This window comes from Rattus norvegicus, chromosome 2 (assembly GCF_036323735.1).
Source record: "Rattus norvegicus strain BN/NHsdMcwi chromosome 2, GRCr8, whole genome shotgun sequence".
In the NCBI taxonomy this organism is placed as follows: domain Eukaryota; kingdom Metazoa; phylum Chordata; class Mammalia; order Rodentia; family Muridae; genus Rattus; species Rattus norvegicus.
In genome coordinates, this window is record NC_086020.1 from 187,117,567 (window position 1) to 187,139,378 (window position 21,812).

At 42.7% G+C, this 21,812-nt stretch overlaps 1 protein-coding gene across 1 annotated transcript in view; it reads right to left on the reverse strand.

The window, feature by feature from the left end:
* Gpr89b (G protein-coupled receptor 89B) overlaps positions 1 to 16,825 on the reverse strand; it is a 37,422-nt gene extending 20,597 nt beyond the window's left edge. The window contains exons 1-6 of the mRNA NM_001139486.1: positions 16,686 to 16,825; positions 9,707 to 9,766; positions 8,446 to 8,549; positions 3,543 to 3,649; positions 2,792 to 2,893; positions 769 to 889 (exon numbers count right to left, since the gene is read on the reverse strand). Of these exons, the coding sequence (NP_001132958.1) occupies positions 769 to 889; positions 2,792 to 2,893; positions 3,543 to 3,649; positions 8,446 to 8,549; positions 9,707 to 9,766; positions 16,686 to 16,727 (536 nt within the window). The 5' untranslated portion in view covers positions 16,728 to 16,825. The remainder of the gene's footprint in view (positions 1 to 768; positions 890 to 2,791; positions 2,894 to 3,542; positions 3,650 to 8,445; positions 8,550 to 9,706; positions 9,767 to 16,685) is intronic.
* Positions 16,826 to 21,812: the final 4,987 nt, after the last annotated feature.

Below are 21,812 nucleotides of genomic sequence, written 5' to 3' on the forward strand. Positions count from 1 at the left end.
TCATGACCCCCTTTGGCAAATGTCTATCTCCAAATACGTTTATATTACAATTCAAAACAGTGGCAAAGCATGGTTATGCAGTAGCAATGTACATAATCTCATGGTTGCTGGTCACCACAAGATGAGGAGCTGTATTAAAAGTCTGCAGTTTCAGGAACGTGGAGAACCACTGGGCTAGAGAGAAGGCTTGGGGTTAAGAGTCCTGGCCACTGCTGGAGAACCAGAACCCACAGATGGCTCCCATGTCTCTACCTCCAGTTCTAGAGCAGCTGATGTTTTTGTGGGAGTCAGGCATACACATAATGCACATGCACATGTGGACAAACACTCAGAGACACAAACATTTTAAAAGATGCTTAAATCGGCACTGTCTTCTACTATCTGATGCCAAAGAGGAACCAAGTTCCTGCAGCTGGGAGCGGTTCATACTCTTGTCTACTGGATAGATGCATTTAAAGAGTGTATGCAAAGGACATAAAAGTCACCACATAAAAAAGAAATGAGCCACATGTGGTGGCACATGCCTATAATCCCAGTGTTCAGGGGATTAAGGTAGAGAATCTAATTCAAAACCAACTCAGGGTACCTGCTGCAATGCTGTTTCGGAAAAATGAAAACAGAAAATGACTTGTTAGAAAGGCTTCAGATAAACACCACAGACGCAGAGGAAGAAAGAATCAGTCCTAGATCTAATATGTGGATGTTAAAGACATGAGACAAACATATTCCAGTAACAGTGAAAAAGAAAGGAGATAAAGTATGTGTTACCTGAGGAAGTAGGACATGTATGTGTAGGGGCAGTTGACAGCACCGAATCCGGAAAGCAGAGCCATGAGTGTCACCCCAATCACACCTACCCGGCTGATGAGCTGCTCTATGGACAAGATCCCTAAAAACATCAACGCATGTTAATGACGGGCAATATATACAGAGGCTTCCAACTGTGTGACGCAAAGCAAACATTGCTTAAAATATCATCCGGTATCTTATAAAGCCCATTACAACTCTTGTTTAGAGTCATTTATTTGTTATGTGTATGAGCATTTTGCCTACATTTTGCCTGGTACCTGTGGAGGTCAGAAGAGAGCTGGAGTCCCCTGGAACTGGAGTTACGGATGGTTGTGAACCATCACATGGGTGCTGGGAACCAAACCTAGGTCCTCTGCAAGAGCAACAAGTGCTTTCAATCACCATCTCTCCAGCCAACAGGCTTATTTTTAATTACTGGCAGGCTGCTGATCTTTACGTTGGTTTATTATATGAGATGCTGAAACATATACTGCTATTTCATTTTTAAGTAAACTAGTTATGCTACATATGCTTCCATTAAAATTGTTTTTAATACTTGTACTGGCTGGTTTTGTGTATCAATCTGACACAAGCTGGAGTTATCACAAAGAAAGGAGCCTCAATTGAGGAAATGCCTCCATGAGACCCAGCTGTGAGGCATTTTCTTAATTAGTGATCAAGGGGGATGGCCCAGCCCATTGTGGGTGGTGCCATCCCTGGGCAGGTGGTCTTGGGTTCTATAAGAGAGCAGGCTGAGCAAGCCAGGGGAAATAAGACAGTAACATCCTCTGTGGCTTCTGCATCAGCTCCTGCTTCCTGACCTGCTTGAGTTCCAATCCCGACTTCATTTGGTGATGAACAGCATCATGGAAATATAAGCTGAATAAACCCTTTCCTCCCCAACTTGCTTCTTGGCCCTGATGTTTTGTACAGGAATAGAAACCCTGACTAAGACAATAGTTTATTAATTTACTTGTTTGCATGTGTTTGTATCACAGCACACACGTGCTTAGAGAACAACACGTAGGAGTCAGTGTCCCCTTCCTTGTGTGGATCCCAGAGGTGGAGCTCAGGCCATGAGGCTGGGCAGCCGTACCTTTGCCCACTGAGCCATCCACTGAATGGCTATGTGCTTTGAAAAACTACATGTTTCCTCTGACCCAAATGAAGGAAGCATTTTCACCCCAAATCCAAGATACCATGCGGTAGGGTGCTGGGAGGTGAGGCAGACTGCAGATGCTGGTCCACTAAGCTCATTCCGATATTTTTCTAGCTTCCCCCCATACTACAGGATCTAGGAAGCATGAAGCTCTTTCATTCCCAGATTTTCTTGAAGCCAGGACGCAGATCTTTGTCTCAGCAGCTGACATGCCCATATGAGACGTGAACAGTGGCAGCGGTGGGCAGCTGGGCAGAGACTCTGCTCAGTGGGTGAGAGCACTTGCTGCCAGGTCTAGTAGTCTAAGCTTGAGCCCTGGGACCCACACACACGGTAGAGGGAGAACTGACTCCTACAAGATGTCCTTGGACCTCCACACTCGTACCTTGACATCTGCACACCCACCCATGAGTGTCAAAGGAAAAAAGTAGATAGGGCCTGTCAGGGAGGCAGGCTCTAGAAGAGTGCAGTGGCACCCAGCCCCACCCCTTCCTTTTCCATGTTCCTTGGCCATCCACTCTGATTATAATGCACTGCCTTGCAACAGACCAGCGCATCACTGACTGAAACCTCTAAAACTGGGAGCTAAATATGCCTGCCTTTTAACTGATTAACTCTTGTTACAGTAACAGAGCTGACCAGCACTCAATATGCCCTGTAATTCTTATGCAACCAAACTAGCATTTGATACCCTTAGAAAGAAGGAAACATTCTGTTTCAAAGTCAAATACTTCTGTGAGAAATAACTTGCTCTATTTCCCACAACCAAAAGTTTAAAAAGTTATCATGATTTTTTAAATTAGAAAACTAAAAAATCTTTCTTTCCACTTCCGCTCTACTCACCATGTTTTGGGCTGAGTATGGGGAATGGATCTCCCAGCTTCCAGAAGAAGTACATAAAGGTCAGCCATAAGAGACAGGAAAAGAGCAGACGCTGTTTGTGCACTGAGACAGGGGAAACAACTGTTAGGGAGGACAGCTACTACACAGCTTGCTGATTACAAACACGAGTGTAATTAATGTGCAAATGCTGGGACTACATAATTCTTGGAAAAGCATTCTTTTTTTTTCTTTTTCTTTTTCTTTTTTTTTTTTTTGGAGCTGGGGACTGAACCCAGGGCCTTGCGTTTGCTAGGCAAGTGCTCTACCACTGAGCTAAATCCCCAACTCCTTGGAAAAGCATTCTTACTACCATTAGAAAACCTTTATGTGTAAGTAGAACATTTCATATTTTAGTTAAGAATTTCTTCTCTTATTCAGTCTTTAAAAATAGTTTTTATTCTTTGAAAACTTCATAAAATAGATTTTGATCATATTCTTTTTCCTCCCCCCAACCCCTTCCCCATCACTAGAAAAATATTGCTAAAATTATAATATGGACTGAATTCAAGGAGATGTTATAGTAGAAGCAGAAATAAATCTGGCAGGAGACATTCTCTCTTTCAGACAGAATTCATTTGAAGACTGCTTTAAGATGCTCTGAACACCCCCAGATACTAGTATAAAAGAAATACAGAAATGACGTTGTATATAACCCACTCCCAATAGTATGCAGCCCGATCTGCATGCTGACATAAGAAGGCACAATACTCACACAGTTGGATGTTACTCACGATAAAATAACCAATGTAGAAGGGAACCATGAAAACCAGGATGAGCAGAATGACACACAGGTTCATTTTCCAGTGAAAGTAACGGGAGCTGAAATTAGCATCAAAAATATCTTCAGGGAAGGCCAGCAACTCTCATTCTTTGTATTCCAAAGGCTCCCTTTAATCTGAGCACTTCAGAGGCAGAGGCAAGAGAATCTTTCTGAGTTTGAGGCCAGCTTGATCTAGTGAGTTCTAGGACAGGTAGGGCTACAAATAGATACCCTGACTTAAAATAATATGCACACATTTGTACACACACACACACACACACACACACACACACACACACACACACACTTGTGCCTGTGGTGGCTCATGCTTATAATCCCAGTATTTAGGAAGAGGACATAGGACTTTGAACTCAAGGCCAGCTTAGGTGACATCATTGAAACCTTGTCTCCCAAAAGAAAAGCAAACCCAGCAAAACAAACTATATATGAGTTTCTGAATAGTACATAATCACCTTGACCTGAGATTTCCATTAAGAAAAAAAGAAGAATGTTAATGTTTCAGCCATGCTCACAGGATAACATACATATACTCTAAACGTAACAACAACAACAGGAACTTAGTCCTAAACACATACAGTTCTAGGACTTTGAAGGTAGAGTCACTAGGATCACAGGGATGGCCTTTGCCACACACTAAGCCTGAGGCCATCCCGGGCTTCACACATGACATCTTGTCTCAAAACCAAAGCAAAACAGGGCTGCCGAGATGGTTCAGTGTAAGGTCACTGCTGCCAAGCCTGATGACTTAAGTTGGGTTCCTGGGACCCACATGACAGAAGGAGAAAACTGACTTCCGAAAGTTGTCCTCTGACCTCATTCAGGCAGGGACTTCTATGTGCCTCTCCACAATAAATAAATAAATGTAATAAAAATTAAAATAGGAAAGAGGGTGGGACAATAGGAAAAAAAATTAAAATAAAAAAGAAGGGAAAATGTTAATAGTAATTCTGAGCAATAAAGACTCAGAAATTCTTCTGTAGTTTGATCTTACCATTTGACTTGCACAACTTTCACCAATATTTATAAAATACATTTTTTTCTGTTAAATTTTATATAGGGCAAAGTGGCACATAGCTTTAATCCCAGTGTCCAGGAGGCAGAGGCAGGTAGATTTCTCTGAGTTTGAGGTCAGCCTAGTCTTTCTACATAATAAGACCCAAGCCAGCCAGGGCTACATAGTGAGACCCCATCTCAAAATAAATAAGTAAAAATGAAATAAATGTAAAAATGTAGCACTTTTGCTTTTGGAAAAACAGTTTACTCGCTTGAAGTGTATACTCCAATGGTCTTTTTTTTTTTTTGGTTCTTTTTTTTCGGAGCTGGGGACCGAACCCAGGGCCTTGCGCTTCCTAGGTAAGCGCTCTACCACTGAGCTAAATCCCCAGCCCCTCCAATGGTCTTTAATTATTTTAGGCAAGACCCCCTAGAGACCTTGTACCCACTGCCAGTCATCCCCATTGTTCCCCATCTCCCCGGTCCAAGGAAAGCGCTCAAGTCAGTAACTGAAGTGTCTGTCTCTGTGGGCATCTTCAGACAGTTCACATGATGGAACCCATCATAGGTGGTCTGAGGTTTGGACAGTTCACATGATGGAACCCATCACAGGTGGTCTGAGGTCATGACTAGCTGTTCCCTTAGCAGAGGGCTTGCAAGCTTCATCCAAGTGACAGCATCTACCAATAGTTCACCCCTTTTATGGTTGAGTAACATTATGCCATTATTCATTGATTAAGCAGCCAATATATATTTGGTTGTTTCAACCTTAAACTATTAGAGTGTATAAACAGTGATGCTATGAACATGTGTTACATGTAACACAGCCATGCTTCATTTCTCCTCACCCAGAGATGGAATGGAATGGCTGGGCCACATGCTGAGTCTGTAGTTATCTCTGGAAACGCTGCCACTGTGGCACTGGGGAGCAGTATGTGAAAAGTCCAGCATTCTTTGCTCTAATACCTGGTTTTTGGTCATCGCCATGTTGGTGGAAGTACTACGGCACTGCGGTTTTGACTAGTGTTTCTTTGATGGTATATGACAATAACCATTTTTTTTATGTCCTTATTGGCTACCTGTCTGTCCTCTTCGGACGAATGCTCAGTCAGACCCTTTATTCTTTATTCTCCTCTTTCCTTTTGTGGAGCTTGGGATTGAACCTAGAGCCTCAAGCATGTCAGGCAACTACAGGGGATTGTATTTTATGACCTCCGTACACTTTTTAATTGTAACTGTGTTGTTTATACCACTGAATCGTAAGAGCTCTTTATATGTCTCAGAAAGAAATTCCTTATTAGATAGGTGGTTTGAAATAATCTTCTCCTGCCCTTGGGAGTGTCCCCGCCAGCAGGGACCCAGTTATTCAGGGTCCCGAAGAGGCTTTCTACCTGTGGGCCAAAATGGGGGTGAAGAGAAGAAGGAGACCAAGCAAAAGTTCTGTTGTCAAGGTCTCGTTTATTGGGATGAACATTGCAGCTTTTAAGGCTTTCAGGTAGGGGGAGTGACCTTTGTGAAATATGAAGGAGGGGGAGATGAGGGTATAGGCAGTGATAGCTGGAGGCAAAGAAGTCAGGCGATGAGGTCAGGTGGTGGACACTGGGTGTTGACTGAGGAGATAACTGGTATCTGCTCGAGCTTAGGCATCCCTTGAATGTTATACTCCTGTGCCGTAAATTCATGGGAGAGGCTTTATCCAACAATCTTAAGATTTATGGCAGTCATCTTCGGGGTGAGTCTCTGTGGCCAAACAGCCCAGAGTCACTTTGAACCATGCAGTCAAAAAGCGGCTAGGCCCAAATCCAATATGGCTCCGTGCATGGGAGAGCTATTAATTTCCAATAGTGTCCTTTTAAGTTATTGAATTTAAACTCAAGCTTTGTTACACAAAAATAGATAAATGGATGGGTGGCCTACTAGGATGTAGAAAACACACGCTAAGTAAATAAACTGAGGAAATAAGGAAAAATAGTTGTTCTGGACACTTGCTGTAGGTGGGAAACAAATTTAGCTCTAAATCAACTAATAATTTATTTTAAATAGATGATTTGATCACAGAGATAAATCATAGTGTCTGTTTAAAAAAAAGTCAAAATGGTCATAATTACACCAATTTATTACCCAGATAATGAGTTTCCCCAAAGAGTCGTCATAGGATTCACTTAACGTCCTGAATGATGATCTCCTTCCCAAAGAAACCTGCATGGGTTACAGAGGTCTAGCCCTATTGTTTCCCCTTATGGCAGGCATCACGAACAAAGAACCCATAAGTAACAGTGAGCCTCCAGGGAGCCCAAAGCACTTAGTAGAGATTTGTTTGCTTGCATTGGCAGCTTTTGGTCTCTGAATCAACCCAGTTAGAAGATCTAGAAGGGAAAGATACTACACATAGCTTCAGCCGGCTTCTGGAACATGCTAGTAGGTCTGATCCGAGTATACTTGTACTGACAATTAAAGGTCAATCACAGGCTAGAGAGATGCTCAGTGGTTACGAGCCCTTACTGCTCTTACAGAGGACCTGGTTCTGTTTCCAGCACCCACACAGCAGCTCACAAATGTCTGCCACTCTAGTACCATAGGATCTGATGCCCTCTTTTGGCCAACCTGGGTACCAGGCATACACATGGACACAAACATGCAGGCAAAACACACACATAATAAAAGCTGAAACATGCTTTAGCTGGTCTTTTGAGCTGAAGATAAAGTGATATTCTCTTGGAAAAAAAAAATAAAGGATCCAAACAACACTCTACATTTCATCAGAATGCCATATACTTTACTTAGAAGCAAGTCAAAAGAATACTCATTCAGAACCAAGTTTCTCTTCTGAAAACTATTTTGAATCTAGTGAATGCCAAGATAGACCACATGATCAAGGTCCACAGTTCTGTTTACAGCTGGGTCAGCATAAGAAATGGGTGTATGTGCAGACATGTTTCAGCCTAAACAAATCCTGTCCGAAAAATGAAAAAGCAGAAACAGACTTCAGCAGCACTCACGCTGTGGCCGGTAAACTAGAACCCTGCACCTAACCATCTTTACAAATGACGTTTCACTGGGGCAGGGCTGTGCCCATTGTTTGCACACTACCTATGACTGCTTCTGTTTACAGTGGCAGATCAGAATGTGAGTAGACACTCCATGGCTTACAAAGCCTATAACACTTATCATCTGGTCCTTCATAGAAAACTTTGCTAAATTCTACTCAGAGCAGTAAGACATCCATGTTGTGATAATGCAATTTAGCAAATGGCATAAAAAATACTTGTCCATTCTCCATAGCTCATCCAAACAAGGTCTGGATTGATAAAGAACAAGTCTGAAAGTCAGAGAGGCAGGGCTCTACCATCAGGCCACAGGAGTAACTTTAAAAAGATATTTTAAAAGACATCCCTAGGGATACTCACTTGACCATGTGTAAATTAACCACAGTAGTTACACAGGGGAACTAGAGCTCAGTCTTCTCGGAGGCCCTTAGACAGCTGAGGAATTTTGAGTTTTTCAAGTAGCAGGCCAAGTTGGAGTCAGACCAGAATTCAGTCAGAGAGTCTGAGAATTGGAGAGCTAGGAGTGAAGCCCAGGGCCGAGGTTCCTGCAGCCCCGGCTCAGTGGGTTCTGCAGAGCTAATGCTCTGGCAGTTTCTCCATGGAGACTCGTGGTCTTCACCAAACCCATTACCATGGGCCAAAGCCCGAGACTGACTGACATCCACATGCACGGTAGATAGTTCCCACCATGAGGATGTTTTGAAAACATCTGTTTAAAATGACATATTACAGTGACCCTCAGCTGTGAATGAAAAGCAGCTCACGTCCGGGAAGGATGCAGGACTTGCACTTACCTGCTGTTCAGAACTCCCAAGATTTCAAAGATGATAAGCTCGAACATGGTGCAGGAAAACGCAAAGGTCACGGAGAAGATCACCTGCACCACATACTGACGAACCTGTAAAAGCCACACACATGCCATCATGTCCTTGCTGGAATTCCTTACTCTTCTGATGACAAGTCAGAAAACCTGTGTTGACTTCTGAGTCTTTAAAGAGGAACTTGGGTTAAATGATGGAAGCGGGCGGCACTTTCTAATCATGGCTGCCTCTTTCCAGAATCTTCTTGTGGTTGGGGAATTTAAAGCACAAAAGGATGAAATGACAGGGCCATGGGCAGTCCTTAGACTCCCGATGTCAATGATTAAAAGAAAACGGATCTGCATGCATGCTAATGTTAAAAGGAGTTCTTCAACACTGCAGTGCTCAGCTCTGGAACTTTCCAGAGATGCCTTACAGTGCTGAGCAGAATAGAACCTCTATAATTGTGGGCTCTTCCAGACAGCTCCCCAAACTCCTCGGGAGGTTTGATATAGACCATCTTAGAAATGCCCCAAAGTGTCCAGTAACTAACTGGTGAAGCTTAAACTTGAAGGCTGGCAATTGTAAATTGAAATCGAAACTTCTGAGGTATTAGAAATTAAACTTCCTCCCAAAAAATGCATCTGTAATGGGTGAATGGCCTGAACATGCCTAAGGAATGACCTTCCTTGCTCTTAACCATGCGATTTCTCTTTTTGCTTTTAAATCACCTAAACTAGTATGGTCTGGTGGTGTGTGCCTGTAACGCCACCACTAGGGAGGTTGTAGCAGAAGGACTGCTGTGAGTTAGTGGTCAGCCTGAGCTACACAGCAAGTTCCAGGCCAGCCTGAGTCACACAGCAAGATCCTGTCTCAAAAATCCATGCTATAAGTTAGTAATAGACAGAGCAACCAATCTGTTAGTGAAGTCAGAACACCGTGTTTAGCTTTTCTTTTTAAGATTTATTTATTTTATGTATATGAGCACACTGTCACTATCTTCAGACACCAGAAGAGGGCATCGGATCCTATTACAGATGGTTGTGAGCCACCATGTGGTTGCTGGGATTTGAACTCAGGACCTCTGGAAGAGAAGTCAGTGCTCTTAACCACTGAGCCATTTCTCCAGCCCCCATGTGTAGTTTCATGATTGCACATCCATGACTGGCACAGGTTTTCTATTTGAGGAAGTGAACACATACTTTTTTTAAATGGAATCATTTTTCTTGTTCCATTATAACTGGTTTCTTCTCACCTCATAGTCCTTAAACAACTGGCGCATGAAGAAAAGCCACCCGAATCCAAAGAACAGTATCTAGGGCAGAAGAAAGAAAAAATGTCAAGATACATCTTCTTTTGACAAATGCCTTATAGAAACTCTTTTATGATAAAATGTCTGCTAACTAGACAGCTATTTTTAGAGATTAAAAATGAGATCCACTTTTATCATTGGAAAAAGATGCTTACACACTCTTAGAATTTTTAAATTATTCATTGTATAGAATGAGTTTTAAGGCAGACAAAAAATGGAAATAAATATATTTTCCCATATTACAATGAAACCAGTTTATGGTCATTTGTGGTTCCAAATAAAAATTTAAATAGTTTTTTAGTATTTTTGTGAAGAATGAGATGGGGACTTTTGATTGGGATGGCATGAATCTCTCAATAGCTTTTGTCAGAACTGTCATTGTCACAATGTTAATTCTACTGATCTGTGAGCATGGGCCACCTTCCCATTTTCTGGTGTCTTTCTCAATCTCCTTCTTCAGAGACTGAAAGCTTTGTTGTGGAGCTCTTTCACTTCCTTGGTTATATTTATTCCCCGGGCACCTTATTTTCCTTAAAGCTACTGTGAATGCACCAGCGCCTGTGATCTCTTTCTCAGTGCATTTGTTCTTCATACATAGAAAAGTTATTGATTTGTACAAGTTGGTTCTGTATCCTGCCACTTTGCTGAAATATTAATCATTTCTAGAGTTCTGTGGTGGACTTTTTGGGATCACTTAAGTATATTTCATCTGCAGATAGAAATAGTTTGACTTCTTCTTTTCCTAATTATATCCCTTTAATTTTCTTCTCTTGCCTTATTGCTCCGGCTAATGCTTCTTGAACTATATTGAAAAAGAGTGGATGATGGGCAGTCCTAGTTCATTCCTGATTTTAGTGGGACTGCTTCATGTTTTTCTCCATTTAAGTGAAAGGGAAAATTGGCAAAAATGGGCTTTAGTCGTGAAGAGGTCAACACAGAAGGAAAGGGAGGGAGGAGGAATAAACAGCACTAAGGATTCTTGAGAAGGCCCTAAGGAAACACTATTTGATAATTACCTAATATTACACACAACACATAAGTGTATCAATCTACCCTCCCATGGATCCATCCTGTCCACCCATCTATCCACCTGCCCATCCATCCCATCCAACCACCCATCCTATCATTCATCCATCCATTCATCCATGTATCCAAATCCATCCATCCATCCATCCATGCATCCATCCATCTTACCATGCATCCATCCATGCATCCATCCATCCATGTAAAATATAGTTATGCCATTGGGCTAACAATGCTCCCCTCAAGAGCCATGGACTATCTAACAAAAACCTAGTACCAGGCATGAGAAACCTCTTTTTGAGCTGTAGGTCAGGAAAACTCAGAAGACTCCCTAAACATACAGGCTATTGTTGTTGCCTTTGGTAAGAACCACGCACTTTGAACTTGGAAGATCTGATCTGGATCTGATCTGAAAGCTTCATCCCTGAGGTAACTTTTACAATACCATAAGTACAATGAAAACTGCCAAGGGAGAAAAGCAACCAATAGTCCTACCCAGCTGTGATGCCTATGAACCAAGACAATGGCCAGCATGGCACAATACCCCTAAAGTTCAAAAGAGGCACTCATATGTTGGTGGTAACCAACAGCTGTCTGATTGGACTTGAGGCCCACACAAGAGGAGGGAAATCAAGCCTGGTATGGTAAACCCAGCCGACCACCTAGGGCTAGTGACCCCTGGACCTTAGAGGAAACCCTGCTCCCACCACTTTACTAGACCAATACAATTAATCCCTAACTGCGTTCTAAAAACTTATCATTACACCCACAGTGATATCAGCGCGGCTCGCCTCCATCATAAAAGAAGCTTCTCTTTAAAGAAGATGGAGATCATCACGGAAAATCACACCTGGTCAGAATCCAGACAGCGCTGATGGGTGCCTGGCCCTAGTGGATGCACTAGTCTTTTTCATGTGTCTCTTTCAGTCAGCTTTCTTAGCATCTCCATTTTCCTGCCTAATCTATAGAAAGTGGTTGCCTCCTTGCTGTAAAGACAAGATCAAAGGGCATTACATTTGACAGCTTTTACATAAACTGGCTTCAGAGACAAAGCCCATGACAGCTGTCAACGTGGCTTTTCCAAAATTACCCACCTACACACACACACACACACACACACACACACACACACACACACACTGAAGAAACCAAACTCCTCTTTCCTTCTTGTATCATACTATCTGGGATGTTTATTTTTTTATTTTTTTTTTTGTTCTTTTTTTTTTTTTTTTTTTTCGGAGCTGGGGACCGAACCCAGGGCCTTACACTTCCTAGGCAAGCGCTCTACCACTGAGCTAAATCCCCCGACCTATCTGGGATGTTTATAAATCAAGTTCTTTTGTGCCCTTCACAGTGACTGCAGCAGACGAGCAGGAACCACCCCACCACTTGTGCCCTTGCTGCCAACCAAACATGTGCTGAAGGCTCGACTTGTCCGGTTCTGCAGCACATGATCTTTCTCACTGAGATGTCTGTGGTCCTTGACAGCAGCCTCTCTCCAGCCCTCCCCCTGCAGTCCCACAGGTCTTCATGCATGCACTGCTCCCTCTGGAAGCCTTTCCTAGCCTCCTGACTAAAGGCGTTCTTTCTGGATAATCCCGTTTGTCTTTCCTTCCTAAGGTGCTGACCACATAGTTGTGATGCCAAATGAAGTATGGTTACACAAGATAAGGACTGTGCTGGTTGGTGGCTCTTTGTACATACTCCTTATGCAACGTCTGTAGTATTGCCATGTGTGATACTAGCCACTGGAAAATTCAACGGTAAGACAGCTGTCATCCTTAAAGAGCTTACAGCACGGTGGTGAAGACACTAAATAAATAATGTAATATTGATGAGGGATGGAGGGGCATGAGCCTGGTACTGTAAAACATACAACAGAGGGAGACCAAACCCATCTCCATAGGGCTGCTAGGCTTTCTACAGATGATACTTATGAAGGCTGCAATTTGAGGCAAAACCCTAATATTGTGTGCAGATTTGGAGAGCACTGCATTTTTTTCTAAAGAGGTTCAAAAGCTTTTAATCATTAAAATATCAAAAAGTGTTCTCTTAAAGAATAAGAGTCAGATGAGTAAAAGACAAAGGTGATGGGGACAGAAGAACAGGGCTCTCGAGACAGCAAAGATCACGAACAAAGGCGGGTGTTTAAGATGTTGGCCCACACTGGCAACTGCATAGCTGGGAGGTCCAGAAAACAGTGTTTATTAAGGAGAGTTTGACAACAAGAATAGAGAGGAGAAGCAGTAACTGGTTACTCAGAGTCCAGCACACCACCCAAGGAGCTTTAACTATTCTGGAAAAATGAGGGTCACTGAGGTCGGAAACGACATGGTAAGATTTGTTCCATATAACCACTATGGTGATTTGTGGGGGCTATAGGAGATCTTTGGGGGAACTCACACAAGGATGAGAAAACCCTGAGTTAACACTGGTACAGAAGAGGGGCCATAGGCTTGAGAACTATTTTAGAAGGTAAAATCAGCAGATGTCAAGGATGATAAGGTCCAACAGAAATGGGATCTGCGGCAAGAGAAACAAACAGAAATTAGGTTTGTCTGATGAGATAGGGAATGGGAGAAGAGAGAGAAAAGGATAGCTTTAAAGTGTTATCAGGTGCTTATGACAGGCAGCCATGAGGAAAGGTGTCAAGTTGGGCACTTAGGAATGGGAGAGGTATGTATGGTCAGATTTGTAACTTAGTGAAAACCAAAACAAAACAAAAAAAAAAAAAAAACCAACCAAGATAAAAAGGATGAGACCTCAGACCAAAAATAAACAAGCAAACAAACAAAAAACAAACCAGTTTGGATGGTGATATAGATATGGACACAGGGTCAACTATATATATAGCTTTAATGAGTTCTCGCATGCCCCACTGAAAGGACTTTTAAATCCCAACTGCACATGAACAAGCAATTGTAGTTGGTGTGGTTATCCAAGCGAGCAGTGGGGCTGCTCAGGAAGCAAAGCAGGAAGATCCCCTGTGCCCAGAAGTGTGAGGTCAGCCTTGGGCAACATAGTAAGATCCTGTCTTAAAAAACAAAAGGAAAGAGAAAAGAAAGAAAATTGGAGTATTTATTATATCCAGGATAAATATGAACTCTTGCAATACTACAAAAGGAAAAAACAACTTCAAAATCTTTTCAAATACACTGGAACATGCATGGCTTGTTTTCAAAAATGAACAGTTTTACAACTGTGCAAAGTAGACCCTTGACCTTGGACTCAGTGTACTGTGGGGACTCTGGAACTGATAGGACTTAATAGCTGAACTGTCGGCTCAGCACAGGTAGGTGACAGTTGCTTTTGTGAAGTGACTTCAAGGTTGGAAGGTTAGATAAAAAAGAAAAACAAACAAAAACCAACAAAACAAAACAAAACACTGGTTGGCAGAGCAGTTATCAAGAGTTAACTGGGAGAGCCTCCTTTCTGGTTATCTACCCCTGCTTGCCGTTGCCGTTCATTAGCCAACACTTATCAGTGACTAGTATGTGCCAGGTGATAGAGACAGGTTGATGACTGCTGCTCTCATAGGCCAACAACCTATGAAAGAGATAGCGAGTAACTACAAGACAGTATCCAGCCCACAAGGGACATGAGTGAAGGACAGTATGGTAACATGAAGAGAAACATCGGCCTAACCTGTCCTGGAAGAAGTATTTGGATATCCAAGCTGAATTCTGAGGGCTGAGCAGCAGTTGGCCAGGAGGAAGGGAAGGTATGATGGGGAGGATCCCAGACAAAGATACTGTGGAAATTTGGAGACACATGGCATAGCCAGGTTAAGAAATGAAAAGAAGTTTAGGAAGTCTATACTGTATAAAAAACAAAATGAGGACACAGTGAGCGAGGCACAAGGCTAAAGAGGTAAAGTCAGGGTCCTAATGTAAGTGGCTGTGTAAGACATATTAAAGACTTTGTGCTTTATTCTGTGGCATGGTGAGCAAAAATGTCAGAGCAATAAGTTTTATAAAATTTAATTTCATGTATTACTTGTGTGCGCGTGCACATGCACTTGCAAGTAGAAGACAGAGGACAACTTCGGCAGCAAGTGCCTTTACCGGCCTCGTCATCTCACTGGCCCGAGGTGATAGGTTTTGATATGAAGCCTCTGATTTCGTTCCAAATAAACTTTTCGATTCACACAGAACAGGAAAAATGGTGTGTGTGTTGCTTTCCAGTTAACCCATTTCCCTAGGGAGGTGCTTCTGTTAAACTAAGACTCCTAGGTCTCCATTCTTTGCCACCAACTGGGTCAGATGCTAGGGAACACAGGAGAGAGTAAGAAAGACACTACCTTGGGTTTCGTGGGGAAGGAAGATAAAACAGACATGAGAAAGAAAGTGGCCCAACTGAAAGGCCACCTTAGTTATTGATAGGGGTCAAGTTACACTTCCCTGTGGTGACATTTTCATTTCATTAATACCTTGATGATAACGTAGCCCCCAAACACCAGGACAGGGAACAATGGACACAAAGGATTGCGTGGGTTTTAGATTTTAGCACTTTGGCTGGTTAACTTTATTATTTCATGTGGATATACTTGTAAAAGTTAAGAGTTATAAATGTAAGGCATAAGAGATTAGAAAGCCATATTCTTGGGTTAACTTTTGAATTATGCCTCACATTAATTTCACAGGCAAAAGTACACAACAATTTTCTACTTACAACCTTCTTTCTTTGTACTCTTAAGGTGCTGTGAATGGACATTTATATTTTTCTGTGGAAAAAAAAAAACACTTACAACTTAAATATTTATTTTTCTTGAATTGGTACTAAGGCTGAAAGCCCCTCTGGGTCGTTATCAAGGACAACAGGGAGGTGTAGAGAGGTTTTAAGCAGAAGGCAGGGTGTCCAGAATTTTGTGTATTTACACACTTGAAAACTATGCTGGCCACAGAAGCAATCCTATGTCCCTGAAAGATAATAATTTTGAAAAAGGAAAAATAGTTATTGTATTAGAGTGGTGAAATGAATTGGCTTTTCCCCGTTTCATATTTTCTCAAGTGTTGTTAGCGACGTTTTCAAGCGGTGAGGGCAATGCTCCGCCGTGGGAGGCATTAGGATGCAGCCGTACAGACCCTAAATCCAAGGATGTACCCTAATTACGTCCCTGAAAGGAACTGTCTCTTCCACTTGCCATTTGGATGCGATGAACAGAAAATCTTTTACTGGGAAGATGTGGGGTGAGAGCAATAATCAGAGGAAGCTTCTGCAGCTGTTCCTACTCAACCATTATTTAGTGAGTGCTTGCTTTTGAAGGTGGGTACCCGGGCTATGGACATAAATACGCACATGATTATCAGCGATACTATAAACACTGGGGGAAACCCTCAAGAGACACGAATGATAGGAAAACCAAGAGGCTCACTGGACGGAGCTAGCAGGACTTGCCAATGGATTATATTCCCTAGGTTTTGTTTAATGGTAGATGCCTACTGTAGAACGGAGGTGTCTAAGTGAGAAGAAACGAAATTCTGACCGCGAGCTGTAAAGAGTGAACAGCAAGCAGAGGATGAAGGATGAGGTGTCACTGCACAAAGAAAAGCTCAGACTTGGACCTCACGGAGGCAAACATGTCGGCACCCGGATCCAGCAAAACCCATACCCGTCCCAGTACTCAGCTCTAGTTGGCACGCTGCCATGGGCCTCCCGCCGGGAGCCAAGCTTCTTCAGACTCCATGGTCCACGGAGCTGCCTGGAAGCCTGGGGGCGAATGGCACTCCCGCATGGCACCGGCTCAGCGCTGGGGCCAGGCAGGCCCTTCCTCCCCAGAGTCTGGGGACTCACGCTAGGTGAGTGACAGGGCCACACGTCAGCCCTCATCACACCGGGCAGGGATCTTGCTGGATAAATCCAGGTTCTCCCTAGTCCGCGAGTGCGGGCGGCGGCTCACCTGGGAGGTGATCATGATGCTGGAGTCGATCAAGAAGCTCATGGCGAAGCCTCGGGAGGCCCATGCCCAGCTGTCTACACCTCAGAGAAGCCAGCCGCTTGCTAAGACCTGTCCACTTGCTGTGTTAGGCGGCCTTCGCCCCAGCCATCCGAGCTGGCCTGGCGCGCACTACGTCATCAGAATGCGCCCCAGCCAGCCAATCAGCGGTCGCATTCTCCGTTTGCTCTGCAGGTGAGGGTGGGCAGGGTTGGAAGCTGCTGGGTAGACTTTAAAGCTCAAAGCAGATGTGTCTTTTTAATAGGCAGAAGGAGGTGAGGAGAGGTAACATTTGCTTTAAGTTGTACTGCCATTAAATATAATGATCATAGCTAAAAACACTGGGCTGAGAGTTGCGCGATACCGTGAGAAACATCCCCAGGACTGCAAAAAGTAAAAATAAGTTAACGTAATGAGTTAGGCTTTAAGTCAAACAGTGTGTTGTAAAATATTACATATTTTACTTGGTTTAAAAAGCAGTGTGACATCTATAAGTGAAAGGATGGTGGGCAGGAAGCTGAGTCTTCTCAAATATAGCTAAATAAATTTCTGATATGACAACATCACAACCATGCCATTTGTAAGAGTGTGTACTCATTGGACGCTAATGAGACCACCATTATAGTTTGGCGCTTTTGGGTGTGGAGTATTAGGTCAAAGGACTGGAAGTTGCATGAAGACAAATTTTAATTCAAAATAATAATTATGTAGGAGTCTGGAAGTGGGCTATTGTTAGAAAGTAGTTTCCCCCTTCCCAACACAGTCTGTGTGGCTGTGGCTCAAATACAAAGTGAAATTAGATTATTTTCCCATTAGATACTCAAGTTATGAAGGTTTAATATACTACAGTGGGACTTTTTTTTTTTCCCATTAGAACCCTTATTGTAAAGACTAGTTAATTTGTGGTCTCCTAGTCAAGGAAACTGGCTCCAGCTTGGGCAATAACCCTGGATAGGAGGGGCTGCAATCAAGGCCTAGAACGGTGCAAGTGTGTGTGTGTGTGTGTGTGTGTGTGTGTGTGTGTGTGTGTGTGTGTGTGTGTGTGTGTGTGTGTTGCAGGGGATGCTAGTCTAAAATCTGAGCGTTCAGATTGCAATATAAACAAACAAGAACCTTCCCAGAGGTTGCCACACATAAAAGTTGCACGTCCTTTGATCTGGAGTCTGTCTTACCAAGCAGCCTGTCCTAGTTAGGGCTGAAACACTAGGACTGAAAACAAACTGGGGAGGAAAGGGTTTATTTCAACTCATACTTTCATATTGTAATTCATCTTTGAGGGAAGTCAGGAGAGGAGCTCACAGGGTAGGGACCTTGAAGCAGGAGCTGATGCAGAGGCCATGGAGGGGTGCTGCTTGCTGGCTTACGTGTGGCTTGCTCAGCCTGTTGTTTCTTTAAAATAGAGCCCAAGATCACTAACTCAGGCATGGCAACACTCACAATAGGCTGGTCCCTCGATCATCAATCACCAAGAAAGTGCTCTACAAGTTTGCTTACAGCCCAATCTTACGGAGGCATTTTCTCAAATGAGTTACCTTCTTAGGTAACTTTAGCTTGTGTCAAGTTGACATACAATTAGACAGCACACAGCCCAAACTACCTTTCAGATACCCAATCCCTGTCCCAGAGTACCAGGGAGCTGTGGAGGCTGCCTTACCATGAGAGTCTCAAACTACAGAAATCTGTTTCTGGTCCCATCTATCAAGGAAGCAGATAGCTGCCCACAATGTGGCACTTAACTGTCATTCGAAGCTGTGGATACTGTAGAATACTGGGGGGAAGTATTGTGTAGTGTCCATGCTTCACTAATTTGATCTATATGATTTGTGAACAAAAGGAAGCACGCACAGAGATGAAATTTAAAATTGAATACGTAAGTTGAGATTGGTAAGTCAAAGAGACAACAGGGATTGTTTTGAGCATCTGGTCACCTGTCCCTGTGCCTGGATGGAACTGAAAGTACTTCCTGCTCTTAAGACTAACCACCTTTCTAGGAAGATGGATGTCAGCTCGACATTCACTCATTTTGGATAAGTACCTACCTTATCCTGGCTTGGGATTTAACATCATGACTTTGGCAAGACGATCAGACAGGAATGCAATTCTGGGGTATTTTAAAGTCTGAGATACTTAATATTTGGTATCCTGATATATAACCACACCTATACACTTTTCATTTTCATTAACTCATTAACATTCCAACACATTATGGTCATGCCATGATTGAATTAGTTACCTCTGTGGGGAGGGGAAAGTGTTCATATGTATGTGTGCACATGTAGGGACCACAGGTAAACAATGAGTGCCTTCCTGCACCTTCCTCCAATGTTCTTTGTTTTATGTTTTGACAGCATCTTCCAGTGAACCTGGAGTTTTCCTACTTGGGAAGACTTGCTGCTCAGCAAGTCCCAGAGATCCTTCTGTCTCCATTTCTTTAACATTGGGATTACAGTTATGTGCTGCCCTGCTTGGCATTTTTACTAGAATACAGGGGACCAGAGCCCTGTTTGGCAGGCTCTCATGAATAGTAGTTTACTGCTGAGTCCTCTGCTTAGTTCCTCAATCCACATAGTTGATGCTTTTGAACTGTTTGCTATCATACAATTGCATGATAGAAGAATTTACTTTTTATTGTTAATGCATGTGTGTGCATATATGCATATGTATGTGTACATAAATAACCTTAAATATTGTCCTCGGAAACTCCATCCATCTTTTTTTGAGAAAATGTTTCTCATTGGCCTGGAGCTTACCAATTAGTCTAGACTGGCAGGCTACTGAGCCCGGGGGAATCCCTCTGTCTCCACATCCCAGCACTGGGATTACAGGTGTGCCTTGCAATGCAGGCACTTTACCGACTGATGTCTCTTTCCACCCTCTGCACAGTAGAGAAGATGAACCACAAGTAATATTTATCCAAACGTTCAACTTCCTTTAAGCAAGGGACTTTTAATATATGTGTTTCAAAATCCCGGACACACGCTAAGCTCCTTCAGCTAGCTCCTGTGACAGTTGCATTGAGATTGGTGAACTGTGGGGGACAGTTGATTCTCACTGAATCTAATTTCGCCTTTGAGGGGACTAGGGAACTGGGGAAAAGTATACACAGAAGTTTCTTCCCTTCTTGTAACTCTCCTCAAAGTCTGCCACTTCAATTACGTTCTGTCTTGGTCGTTAGTAACCTGGAGTGATTGGCAGGCTGAGTTCCCAGACTATTCAAGGGCCACTTAGCGAAGCAAAGCAAATCTCAACCATTCATGCCTGGTTTGGCTCTTGATGTAGCTGTGGAGGATCAACTTCCTTAAATTTTGTGGCTTGGTCTGAAAGTCCAAGACTTAAGAAAACGTCGACTTAACATTTCACGACATTTTCATTAATTCAAATCTGTAAATTGCATTCAGGTTTTCTGTGGTTTTGTCCTCTACCAGTTGCCCAGGACTGAGGGAGTGTGGTCAAGTCTCTCAGAACTACTGCTTTCTTGTTCATATTTCTAAAGGCTTCCTAATTTGATGCCATTTTTTAAGTGTAAATGATTCATATTGTCTTTATATCAGTGAAGATTAGCCTTTGTTTTGTTCTTATGATCCTGGCCTATTATTTTGTGTCTTTTGTGTATTTGGAGTTCAGACTTTGTGTCTTGATTTTCATTTCTCCTTAGACCATTAGAAAGCACAGTATTTGCTTTAAAGTAGCAGAGCTAATCCCATGTTTTCTCTGTGCTAACAGAATCAAGCTGTTGTGAGAAGGAGACGGGGCCCTTCTGCTTTCTCATGTTTGTCCTTCCCATTAATCCCCCCAGTCACGGTTCCTAAGTTCATATAATCGAGGACTTTAAACCTTTAAAAACTATGTATTAAGAATTAAAATGTAAGCTGGGCAGTGGTGGAACACACCTTTAATCCCGGCACTCAAGAGGCAGAGGAAGGCCAGGACAGCAGGGATCCACAAGAAACCCTATCTCAAAAAACAAAACAAAACAAAACAAAACAAAAAACAAACAAAACAAAACAATATACAAGTTATAGCTTGTAACTATACTTACAATGATTACATTTGATTCATCCTATGCTTAAATTATCAATGGCTTCTTGCACACTTGGCCTCTGTGAATGTTTTCACATTTCCTTTATCTTTTAGCCTGAGTAAATAATGAAATAAAATTTTTCCTTTGGAGATGGCTTTACAGTTATTTTATTATTTTGTACAGTTGAGAGTGCCTTTTGTTTGCGTGCTTATTCCTTAAATTCATTTGTTCATTCGTTTTGTATGTGCCCACCTGTGTGTTAGTGTCATGTGTGCCTGTGGCAGTCAGAGGACAACTGGCAGGAATCAGTTGTGTCCTTCCCCCATGTTGGCCTGGGGTTTGAACTTAGGTTATCAAACTTGGTGGCAAATGCCTTTACCCACTGAGCCATCTTCCTGGCCAGAGAGTACCTTCTAATTGCATTGAGTCCTGAGGGAAATTTTACCTATTCGGAGTTCTTGAGTTCTATTTTCATTCTCAGTGTCCTCGAGACATCCCATTAGATCTTACAATGTAATATCATCATGAAGAAGTCATGCAGATATTTTCTGTTTTCCTGGTAACTAATCCTGTTATTTCTAGTTTATTCTCTCCCAGTATTTGGAGCAGTCTGAAGGAAATGGCCAATAGAACATGGCACAGGAGATGGTATATGACTTCAGAGGCTAGGATCTTCACAAAAGATGTTGGGGATCCCTCCTTGATCTTTTGGGTCACTTGCTCTGGGGTAATCAGTCACCTCATGGAGAGCCCGAGTGGAGGGAACCAATTTGCCAGCATCAACATACTTTCCAGGTAGCCACTTGAGTGAGGGGATTCCACTGTATCAGTCAAGTCTTTGAGAACCCCAGGTCTGGTCAATACTGGATTGTAACCTCATGAGACATCTCTGGGTTGCTCCAGATCTGACCCTTAAGACTCATTCAAGCCACTATATTTTAGAGTGATTATTATATAGTAATATATAATATATGCCACCACGAGCAATATTTTTAGTGCACATTTGTGTGGAATTATCTGGGGATCTATTACATAGCCTTGAGTTTTGTTCCTTTACTACTCACTAGAGC